The sequence below is a fragment of the Cariama cristata genome, unplaced genomic scaffold (genome assembly GCF_000690535.1).
Source record: "Cariama cristata isolate BGI_N322 unplaced genomic scaffold, ASM69053v1 scaffold3586, whole genome shotgun sequence".
In the NCBI taxonomy this organism is placed as follows: Eukaryota; Metazoa; Chordata; class Aves; order Cariamiformes; family Cariamidae; genus Cariama; species Cariama cristata.
The window spans coordinates 66,479-79,192 of NW_009620216.1; the positions used below are offsets into that span (position 1 = coordinate 66,479).

A 12,714-nucleotide genomic window follows, 5' to 3' on the forward strand; every position below is an offset into this window, starting at 1 on the left:
TCCCAAACCGTTAGAATTATGCCTCTGGCCTTCCCATTATTACACACTACCTATTTCACTGGTTCCAGGGTTCCTGTCACACAAAAAAATGACTGAATAAACTCTCCCCTGCACATCTTCCTTAGGTCTCTATCTTAATTAACCGAATTTCAGTCTGAAGATTTTATACATCTTCAATAGCCACCAAACAATCCTGATTATTACTTCTTCCTGTTATTGTAACATTTTGGTTATTATCCAGCACAGATATAAATGACTGAAGTTTGTCTTCCCTTATAATGAAATCATTAGTGCCCTATTACTTCATTCAATAGTGCACAGAAGAGAGGCAAATGTCATTAAGGTCCTTTTCCAAAACCCAAGAAATTGAAAAAGGGTAGGAAACAACTCCAATGCGATAACACTTGGGAGGATGTTGATTAGTTGAGGCTCCCCAATCCTACTGAATCAGAAAGAAAAAAAGACCAAAAAAAGACCAAAAAATTGCCCAGGTTGCCTCGCAGGCATTCCCACATCCCTGAGCCCTTTCCAGACTGACTGTGTATACTCTGGTCCCCCACTCCGTGCTTTCTCCACCCTCTCCATAACAGACAAAAGCAAATTCCACTACACTGCATGTTAAGGAAGTGAAATGTCACTCTCTGGAAGAGTTCGGTCATCTCTTATGATCGATAGGTTGTAAAGCATCCACAGAAAGCTCTGGTGACCTGTTTCACAGCCAAATCAAATGTCTTCAAAGAATTACCAACTCATGCAACTCTTTGCTCAGAAATATTTAAAACTCCAACATTAAGGAAAAAGGTTTAGCTTTTCTTCTGCTGTTTTGTTTCACAGGTGAAGATTTTCAGATTAATTCTGACATCCAGGTCTGCAAATGGACTGAATTCTAAAATTCAAGTTGAAAACAAAGCAGGTTCCGTGCAGGAGAGTGACATAGACTATCTGTCCTATTTTTTGCTTTGATAAAACAAAATTCTGCTACATGTGAAAATTAAGGTTTTACTTCAAGCATTAAACAAAGGAAGAACCTGCAAGAACACCTGTTGACTGCTGTCCTATCACAGCTAGCACTTCTCTTAAAACTCTTAAATCATCTTGCATCCCCCCTAAAAACCCCACTTCTCTCCAAGAATATTACGATGCTAGAATATTTTATTATTGGATAACTCCCAGTTTATAGGATTTCTTCAAGGAGCATCTCCAGCACCCTTTTTTTCTTGATAAACACTGGGAGATGCTACAGAGAGGAAAGTTGTATGAAAGCATGTCAACAATCTTTGGTATGCCTGTATTCCTTTTTAAAATTTACAGTTCTTTTACCCTTGTTTAATTGGGGTGCTCTCACTTAGCATTTAAACAAATAAAAAAGAAAAAAACAAAAACAAAAAAGAGCTTTTATAACCATGCTTGCTGTTCTCCCCAACACATTTTATATCCAGCAGCCAATTTAATAATATCCAACAGCAAGATCTGTCTGAAATACCGAGTTCCTAGAAGCTTTTGAAAAAGAGGTGGCCAGATAAAGATAACCAATTAATGCCTCAATAAAAGGAAGTGCTGCAGGTAATACCTTCCATCCCTAGCAGACAAGGCAGCGGGACATGCAATGAACACTCTCACCACAGGAAAATCCCAATGGAGGCACAAACTCTTCCACATCAAAGAAGTGACTTTTCAATTTATGCTACCCCCTCACAGGTTCCCTGAGAGCTAGTAAGATGCAGAGTCCAGCTAGGAGTCTTCCCAAGGCAAGAGCATTCATAACTTTGGTCTACCCTGTCAGAGCTGCAAGGAACAAAAGGTGAAATCATACCGCAGCTTTCACGTAGCTTAGTTAAGGAGTCAGATGAGAGAATTCCCAAGGAAGGCAGGTTTTATCTACTGCCATCAAAAAAAAAACCTTGCTATTTTTCTCTTATGCATCCCAGAGGCAATGGCAAATAATTTCCTTCTGTGACCTGGAATAATCTATTATAATTTTTTAAAACATATCAAGAACTTAAAGAGCACCATTTGTTTCATCAGTCAATCTCTAAGGTGATTTCCAATTGACAACATATTTTTTTAATGACTGTAGGAATCAAGCAGTACAGAATAATAATTCAGTTCAACCTTCTTGAGCTATGCACTTTTATTTGTACAAAATTCAGGATTTTGGAACTGTTTACCCAGTTTGTTTTCCCAATTTACATTCAAACATGGTAAGTGAAAACAGACCATGATGCTGAGAAACAGAATAAAATGGAAATGAGTAAAACCAAAATATTTACACAATTTCAAGCAATTCTTCTAATACACATTGCAGAGAATAATGAGTTTGAGAAAAGAAATAATATTCTGAAAGATATCTTAAGTTCTTTCTTACCATTGACTTTCCCTAAGCCTGGAGCTTTATTTTTCAGTAAAGTCACTTGAATCTGGGGAATGTTTGTGATGTTTGAATTCAAAACAAATTTGAAGTCCACATGTCCAACCATACAGGCTTTTGGTAGAACCAGTTCAAAGACATGCTCATCCCAGCTGTTGCTGTCAGGAAAAAAGACGACAATGATCCAGTGTTAAGAGAAAATTCAGATCAAGCAGGCAGCATTACCCAGTGCATTCTCCATCTATGCACACTTTCTTTAACAAGAAGAAAAACTTATTTTGCAGTCGTTGACATCACATGAGTTTCTGAAGTCTTTCAAGCTGCAGTTAAGCACATTCATTTTGTGAGTATGTTAAAAGCCAACTGATAAGCAAGGGTGAATCAATATTCGGATAAAAGTAGCAGTGAAAAGATTTCCTGTTACCTTCATTGCAGTACTGTTTCCATGTTACTATAAATATCAGTTATTCACTTCTAGCAAAAAAGGACTGGGGGCCAGGGGGGAAACCACTGGAAAAGGATCTACCCATCAGTGAAGTGTATGAAAGCATGACAGTAACTACCCTGCAGTCTCTTAAATTGGCTTTCTCCATTGGTAAGTGTTAAACAACGTCACTTTCCACTGGTACAACTGCCACATCCAGGAGATACTAGTTTCAAATTATTTTTTTAAATACATTTGATAATTTATACAGGATGAGAACTGCTTCCTACCAGGTGCACACTCAGAAGCCTGCACTGTGCAAAATGGGTGCAGCTTTCTTTTAACGAGTCATATTTTCATTCTGAAGTTGACTCTGGTTTACACTGAGAGTGTAAACTTGAGATAATAAGGACCCCTCAATGATCACTTCCATAGTTTGATACACTAAGGTTTGCTAAAAAATAGTCCAAACCGAAGAGCAATTCCAATAATACTAATCACGTGCCATTTGTATACATTTTTAAAGTAACTGCACTTCCTGATCTTCTCAATTTATCAGTAAATAATTTTTTAAAGTGTAGTAACTTTGATAGCCTGTGATTATTTAATTGTATAACTAAGAAACTGAGCATGCTGCTATAAATACTGGTTAGATGTTTTTCTAACATCTAAATTACAAAAAGGTATTTTAAATCAAATAATATACTGCACATCAAGTATTGTGCAGAAAACAATTTTAAAATAGACTAAAGATTGGTACAAATATATTTAATTCCTTGCATTTTTTACAGTAATATCCCTGAAAGCCATATCTCCCTCAGGCAAGTATAATACACTTGCAATGGATTCCAGGTACACATAATGAAACGGCACGCCAGCTTCCCAGAACAAGTAACGTAGAAAAGTAGTGATTTGGGGAGGAAACACGGACAGAAGCAAACGATGGACAGAAGAAAGTTTGTGGTTACAATTTAAGAAGCAATAGTGAAGAATTTTCAGCTAACTGTACAAATAACTTAGGTAAATAAAATATGATGAAAATTTATCCTACAATTCCAGGAAAAAAAACCTCTGTTAGCAAATGTAACATTAAAAACTTAGAATCACTCAGGTCTTTCCTCTGGCTTGGAGAATATATAGCCCTGTGCAAAACAGGGAGAGGTTTGGGGGTGGTTTTTTATGACTGAGTGTTCCTATAGGTATCATGCAAAGCATGGACTGAATGAGACATTCAAAGGAGCAAGCCTTCTGAAAGGCTAAGTAATATTCTGCTCATCCACTTCAAGTTAAAGATCTGGCACAAAACCAGAAATTAATAAATAAACCCGCTTGTCTGCAGTAATCTTTTGTATGCTGCACATGACACATACTGCTGTACCGAATTACAGCTGTTATTTATCTACCCCAGAAATCTATTTTTGACAGAATTTAGCAGCAGATGCCCCAAAGGAAGTTTTAAGTACCTCTCAATAGGCATGTTTGGAATAACGACCCTCCATGAAGGTCTCACATTAACCCAAGAGCAAAAAGATCTTCTTATACCTGTGGCAATGAACTTTACACTCTAATTTTGTGATGAGTGAAAAACTCCCCTTTAAACAGTTTTTTAATTTCTCATAGCTCTGTTTAAGTGCATTGTCTTTATTCATGTGTAAAGTTTCAAAGCAAAAATTTACTTCCTTAGTATTTTCTCAATATTCTAGCATATCCATCCTAAGTATCGCTTTTCTCTGATAATCTAATGCAAGTTCTTTTAGCAACTTTTCTCACCTCTGAAACCCTTCTAAATCTATAGCATCTTTTTAAAGAACACACAATCAAGACTCTGTTCTAAATACAAATATACCATCATTCTCACAACTACAAAATATTTTCCAACGTACTTCTTCATTCCTTTGCTACAACACTTCATAAATGTTTGATCTTCCACTACAACTGAACTTTGAGCTGTGGATCCATTTCCAGACTTTAAATACTGGAAAGCATATCAGTACCTAGATCCTTCTTCTTTCACATATTTTCCAATATGTCTGCATAAGATGAATACATAAAATATTTCCTATATAAATTTGAGAAAAAGTCAGGAAACTTAGATGTCACTGTTTTATCAAAGCACATTAAGAATTCACGTACGTCTTTTAAAACTATTAACCTAATTTAACATTTCAGTTAAATTACCACTGAAGGGGAAATACTGATATTTAGATAATTCACACAGAATCACACAGAACCAATTTGGTTGGAAGAGACCTCTGGGATCATCGAGTCCAACCTTTGCCCCAACACCACCATGTCAACTAGACCATGGCACCAAGTGCCACCTCCAGTCTTTTCTTAAACACCTCCAGGGATGGTGACTCCACCACCTCCCTGGGCAGCCCATCCCAATGCCCAACGACCCTTTCTGTGAAGAAATGCCTCCTCATTTCTAGCCTGAACTTCCCCTGGTACAGTTTCAGACTATGCCCTCTTGTCCTGTCACCGATTGCCTGGGAGAAGAGGCCAATCCCAGCTTCATAAGGTAAACCAGACTCTGCTTTTTCTGTTTTCTCTGTTACACAGCCTTTTTTAAAATAACAAAGTAGGATTGAAAGAGCGCAAGTGTAATATAATGCTATTCCTTAAAATACTTCTACAGTATTATCTCCTTGTATCTATTTGAGAAACAAAAGAATTACCATATCAAATTGCATTACTCATCCATCTAATCCTGTAGTCCCACATCTTGATAGGAATCAGTATGAGACACTCAAAGGGGAGATAAAAGGAACCTCATATTAAGATCAACAAAATAATCCAGAAATCAAAAAGTTTCTTCTCATAAAACTTTTAGTTAAGAGCTAGCTTTGCTCTCAATTTTATCAATAGGGTATATTCTACCCTATGAACCAAGGGACTGTAATTTAATCATTTTCCTCATGAGTCATTTAGCAGCTATCAAAGAATTCCAGTACTGAACCAAAACTTCTAACTTTACCTCTTTAGCTTCCTGTTCTACTTTGCAGCAGGCATAATTCTTTTCCTCTAATGAAACAATATTCATAAGCTAATGTTCTGCCTATCACCTACCAATTAACAGCTATTACCTTCTTCACTGTTTGCTTCCTTGTATCGTCATACTGACAGCTTTTTACTTTTCAACTGTTGCTGAATACACTGGATTATCAATAGTTACAACTGGAAGTTACTTTGCAAGGAACTACCTCCTTTCCACTTGTTACATACAGAATATTTTACTTACACAAAGCAAAACCACAAGGTATATCAAAGTTTTAAAGTCTATCATGCACTGCAAGTTTTTAACCATAGCTTACGAATATTTAACTAAAGCAAGTTCAGCTCACGTTAGGTGCCAGCCCTGGAAACATCTGCAACTATCACCTTGCAGACCTGTTTTCCCACCTGGAATGCTTCGTTATCACATGGTAGCACCCACTTATCTACCCGACAAGTTTTTTCTCCCCACATATGATCTCTAGCATCCTTTGGCTGTTTCATTGTTTCCACTGTATGGGCATTTAGATTCTACATTACTATCCAAACCATATACACCAGTGGGACACATGTGTGACAGCCTGACCCAAAAGATCTTTTAGCACCTTATTATGCACAACGCAAACACAAAACAACACAATTTATATCTTTTTTTTTTTTGCTTCTCCAAGCATTTTTCAGAAAAACTATGCAAAGCTACTTCAGGTAGGTTTTAAGCAACTCTTCAAGGAGACTACACTACTAGCTGTTCTAGTCTTCTGGATCCCAGAGAAACTCCAAGTTCTCATGCCACGTGTAAAAAACTAAGAACAACCACACATACCATGTCAGTGCAGTTCATTTCAATGAAAACACTGCCTAAATTTTAGCATAGCTAGGGCTCTATAATGGCTTAAGTAAATGTCTTGCATATAAAGATTTAACTTGACGTGAACAGACATAAATCCAGATTCTATCTTCACATTTTAAAATAAATTACAATGCGATTTTGTTTGGGACAACTGATCAGTCATACTGGCACCTGCAGATGGCATTTGCCAATTAAAAAATGTACTAAGAATGCGTGTATGCATAAGAAGAGTGAATCAGAGTTTTACAGAAACAAGAATGCCAGTAATTCTGATGAATGTGCTTGTTGAATTACATAATGAAATGTCAACAGTTGGCAAACAAAAACATACAAATTCACAACTTGACTTTTCAATTTGTTTCAAGGTCCACTAAAACAACTCTGGCAATCTCATAAAGACCTATAACACAAACTACCAAACAGGGATTATTATCTTTGAAAGCACACGTTCCTAAACTTGCATACTACTTAAAAACATGAAATTGCATGAGATTTGTGATTATACCAGCTATATGAACTAGTTAAGCAATAGGCACAGGATTCTTTCTGCGTCGTTACCCTACTTACCTATCTGTCTGTAGCTTCCAAGTTCGAGTGTGCTGAGCTGCATCCCCATGGTGCTGCTGGTGCAAATGCTGAGGATGCCGCCTTTGCTGCTGCTCTTGCTGGACTTCGACCCAACAGGGAGGGACAGTGGCTGAAAAGCGTGGTGTCAAGGTCTCAAAACGGGTCAGTTCCACCAGGGATGTCAGTGTTTCAAGGGAAAATGGCTGGTCCACCAAAAGATCAACTCCTGAATAATTACAGAACATACATTATTTACTACACAGATATTTCTTCCAGAACGTCCTATAAACAATTTGAAATATATCCAAACTGCTATAGGTGAAATTAACTACGTGTTATATGAAGTTTCTAAAAAAACAAAACAAAAGAAAAACCAAATTAAAAAAAGGACAACAAAAAACCCCCAACAAACCAAACACAAGCAACTAAACAACCCTAGCCTTGAAGCCAGTATCCTTTGAAGGCAATTCATTTGGAGAAAATATTCTAAGTACTGAGACCTCTGAGTATGTTGTCTGGGTTTCAACCAGAAGCATTAGCAAAAAGTAATTAGTCAGCTATACTTTGATGATGTAAAGCTGCTTAAAACTTTTTTTTTTTAATAGCTCTATTGACTAAGATAAAAAAGAAAACATACAAGTTTTGTATTTCATGAAAACAGACATATGGAATTACTATGCGATTGTAACATTTTTATCACTATTTAAAACATTACTTTGGCACCTGCTTATCAATAGACCTGTTTTATAGTGGATTATTAGAATGTTTTGGAAGTCTCCCAGTTTAGCTTAAAAGAGAGGCAAGTGAAAAACAAACATGCTTTATGTAATGCAATTAAAAGACACTGGGTCTAGACAAGTATTCTGTCTTCTTGTCATCATATTGAAGTCTCACACTGAGGAAACAAGGATATTAATTAAAGAAGTACTGAAAATCAAAATATCCCAGGGTGACAAAGACCTAAAGAAACATTACAAAGGAATTCTAAAAATAATCAGGTTTCCCCAGACAGAAAAAAATTGAAAACTTGAGGGAAAATAAGATACGCACAATCTCAATTTTCTTACATTTCAAGCATTTTCTCTTAAAAATGTATTTTGGAGAAAATCTTTTACTTGTAAAGAAATGAGGGAGGGGAAAAAAAAATAAAATTAAACACACCAATGTACTATACCCCCTCAGTGAAGTCCAAACCTAAATACTATCTTGCAAACCAGAAAAACAACAACGTCCTCCAGTTTGAGAGCAGAAAGGTACACGCACCTCTTCCCGAAAAGTGGAAAAACTCAAGATCAGATACCCAGAGTTGGGCAAAACATTCACTCCCATTGCAACTACTATGATTTTTACTTTTCAATCTAGGAGGCAAGAAAATGCTGCAGAGATTACAAATTAGAAATGCTTTAGGAATTCAGTTTCAATAATACAGCAAACACCTTCATTTTCTTTTACTGCCAAATGTGAACCTCATTAGCTAGATGACACTGGAATGAGAAGTGAGATCATAGCTCAAACCGTGCAACAATTCTATCTTTGAGTAGACTTGGGTTTTTTCTGCTTCATTCTCCCTCCCCCTTCCACAGAAGGAATAATAAATTCAGAGTATTCAGAGCAACCACATGTAATGTGGTATCAACCCCTAAAACGGAAAAATGAAGGGTTTAACTTTCCAGTGCTATCAAGTATACTTGGCTTCTTTTGCAAAATTACATGATTTTTGTTATGGTGTGAGTTATGACAAGCTGAAGGTCTAATAGTGAACTTGAAAAAAAGGTTTTAAACCGGTCAGGAAAACTAATATTATTTCTCAACCCACTTCTAAAAAAAGCATTCTTTTAGATCACCACAAAAAACGCTCCACTCCTTCAAGGGAAATGAGTTTAACCTAATCTAAGATTTACAATTTGGTAAGGTTAATATATTTCCTTCTAAAACAATACAATGTAAAAAGTATCGAAGTTGTAAATGCAAGCTAGAAAATACAATTTAAGAAATACATTCCAGAATGCCAACAACACAGAAAAACAAAGACACAAGCAAAACCCACAATATATATGAACAACATACGGCCAAAAGCTTGTGTTTCTTGCTGCAGTGTCTATCCTGACTGCAGCATCTTTCAGCTAGTTTCAGAGATCACCAAAGTGATTTCATAAAAACACTCTGCCGCTGCCTGCCATCAGCTGTGACCGAGATATCCAGATCAAGACTTTATGCTCAGTCAGATCCACCTAGGAGTTCATTTCCCCAAACAGAAAGCTTTCTGTTGGGCTATGTCTCTGTCTGAAAAACATGCCAAGATAGAAGTGAAAGAAAACATTTTTTCTGCTGTTTGAGTACTTTGATGAAAAGAGAAGCAACACTGATGCTATAAATGTTGGGGGCAATGTCTGATCATAATGCATACACATGCTGACAGCTTCATTAGAAAACGTTTGCAAAGTCCTAGCAATCATTCGCACATCATACGCTAAGAATCCAGTAGTATTGACTTCAGTATCCTTAACCCGGATAGCTCAAAGAGCTCTGCAACACCATTTGGTTTCAACTCTTCCCTCCAGTCTCCTCGTTTCAGTACCGGCTTCCTAGGACTATAAAGCTTCTCCCACAGCTTTTAGTGGCTCAGTTTGATGCCACAGCAAAACAGTACTCAATTGACCCAATCATTACTGTGTATCCAACTCCTCTTTGGAAACCATTAGAGAGAGACCAAGATCAAGCAATACTACACTCTCCGAATTATATGACTACTTAAAAAGAGGACCTGCAGCTTGCAGACAATCTAAAGATACAGCTACTTTGAAGTCCATACATAAGTAAATCCCTTTCTTGTTCCAATAAGCCAGATTCAAGCCTATACTGAAGGCTGGATGAGGAGGAGAAAAAAAAAAACACCCCACCAATAAAACCCAAAAAACTCACACAACAATTTGTCCATTACAGTACTGGCAGAATTTAACCAGTAATGATCATTAGTTTGACTCATCAGGTTGGCGAAAGTTACCACTTGATTGGAAGTCATCGAAATCTGCTAATAAGCGACTGTACAGGGAATGCATCTATTCAAGTACATCTGTATCCTGGATATTCATATTCTCTTTATTACTTTATTTGCATTAGCAAAAAAATAAAGGTGCAGAAGAAAGCCACAGACTTCTCTCCCTCAGATACGTACAATAGTTTATTACCTAGTGGTTTCCAAACTTCAGGAATGGTTCCTTTGGTGAAAAAGAGGAGGAGCAGGTGAAAACCAGTCCTCAAAGCAGAGGAGACAGCAACGGTTGTACTGCTGCTTACAGATGATATTAGGACGAAAAGCATCTTCTCCTTCCCTCTTTTGATTGACTCTCATGGAGCAAAATCAGGGGTCACACAAAACCAGCACAACACAACTTAAAGTGTTACAAAGGCTGGCAGTGAGCAGGGGGTTGGGGAGAAAGACAGAAAGTAGCCTGTTGCCAACAAAGACACCACGATCCAAAATGGTCCCTGAACGGGCACTCCGTCCTCTCTCAGCTTCTCTTGTCCTCTGCAGCCACAGGCAAAGACAGCCCCCACCACACACACACAACATTAACATCATTTCTATGGAACAGTCATAGCTACATGAATGGTTTCCTTCCGTTGTATCACTGCTTTATCTTCATGCTTTGTATTGTTTATGTTTGTATTTTATATTCTAGGTCATCTATTCCCAGTATATCCCTATTTCTGTCCCTATAGACATGACCAAAACCTCCAAACTCCAACCCAATTAAAATAATTATGCTTAGAGTCTCTATCTTCAACAATTGCAGGTTAGAACAAAATGAAAAACATAATAGTTTACAGCTCTCTCAAACAATTCCCTTTAAAACTCGAAGCAAGACTAAATATATATATACATAGTCAGCATGACTCAAATCTTCCTGAGGTTCAACCAGCAAAATTAGATTTGTTGTTAAGTTTTAGTAGCAAGTTATCTACGCTGAAGCATCTTTGATGAGGGCTGAGAAAAGACTGAGAGGCCCACACAAGACCTCCCATAACCTGCATACTCACTGGTCTCCCTTACAAGCAGGAGAAGCCCCTCATATTTTCCCATTCTACCTCACTACAAAAGGAACCACGCTCTCACCCAACTCCTTATTTTACTTAAGTGGGGCAGGGTACTGCAAAAGGCAGCAGACTGGTGGCAGGACTGGTATATGAGAACTGCAGTAAAGACCGGGCCTAAATAAGATGTTTAGGGTAAAAATAGAACTTGGACAATTAGAAACAATTAATTCTTGCTGTCTAAGGGCAGACAACCTTCCCAGGAAGGAAACTAGTAGGTAAATGACAGCAGACTTTGAGCATAGCTCAACCTGACAAACTGCTAAAAACAAAAATCCAAGCGTTCACATCATAAGCTTAATTTAATCAACAGCAACTGCACTGCTTGAAGTATAGGAGCATCAGTTTCACTGTGTGCAACAATATCTATTGAATACATCTTTTGTACAGTTTTCTTAAGTAGAGTTGTACAGCTACTTCATAACATTTTAAGGCAATTTTACATAACGAACATATGATTTTATTTCCAAATAAAGAGCTTAAGCCTATCTAAACTATGAGGAAAGCTCAGTGTCTGCACAATTACGTGTTTTTCCCTGTCTGCCACACTTAAAATAACATGTAGAGACTGGAAAACAATCAGTTATACAAAAGTACGGGGTGGGGGGGGGGTTGGTGGTTTTGTTGTTGGCTTTGTTGTGATAGTGGTTTGGGGTTGGTTTTTGTTGTGGTGGTGGTGGGTTTTTTTGGTTTGTTTGTTTGTTTGTAAATCAGGAACTGCTGAAGTGTTATGCTTGTAAATAACCAGTGATGGACATACAGCAGCTAGAGAACTCCAACTCTGGGCAGCAAAAAAAGTATAAAGCGGCATGCTAATAAATAACTCAGAATCATCTTAATACCGAACTTTACAAAAGTATTTTTATTTAAGATACATTCCAACATGTGCAATTTACCTGTAATGCCTGGACTAGAAGGGTTAGATAAGGGCTTGGTACCTTCTGATGACTGTTCTACACTTTTGGAAAGGGATCCATCTACAAGTATATCAGCTTCATCTATGTCATCGCAGGTCCCTCCAATCTGAAGGAAATGAAGTTCTCCACCTAAAATCATCACAGACAACAAATGAAGGAAGTTTAGAGAGGCATACAGCTAAACTCAATTCACAAGACACGCTTGCAGTTGAAGTGCTACACAACTATGACAGTAATTATGCAGGACCTGAAACAAGTACAATTATACAGGAATACTTCTTTTGCTTTACTACTACAAACTTTTTCAAGGTAAATGCAAAACAGAGCTACAAAAATACTGACTGCAGTTCTGAATGGCATCAAAGGGGAAAAAATGTATTAGAGGGAGTGGGGTTAAAAGGTAATTAACTAAGGAAATCTCAAAAGAAACCCAAAATCATAACCGTTATGACACTTTCCAAATTATGCTTTTAAACAGAAAATATTCCATCACGTCAAA

General features: G+C 37.3%; 1 protein-coding gene across 1 annotated transcript in view; it reads right to left on the reverse strand.

Moving 5' to 3' along the window:
• BIRC6 (baculoviral IAP repeat containing 6) overlaps positions 1-12,344 on the reverse strand; it is a gene marked incomplete at both ends in the record, with an annotated part of 77,762 nt that extends 65,418 nt beyond the window's left edge. Inside the window, 3 exons of the mRNA XM_009701526.1 lie at positions 2,366-2,526; positions 7,204-7,429; positions 12,195-12,344. Coding sequence (XP_009699828.1) covers positions 2,366-2,526; positions 7,204-7,429; positions 12,195-12,344 — 537 coding nt within the window. The remainder of the gene's footprint in view (positions 1-2,365; positions 2,527-7,203; positions 7,430-12,194) is intronic.
• Positions 12,345-12,714: the final 370 nt, after the last annotated feature.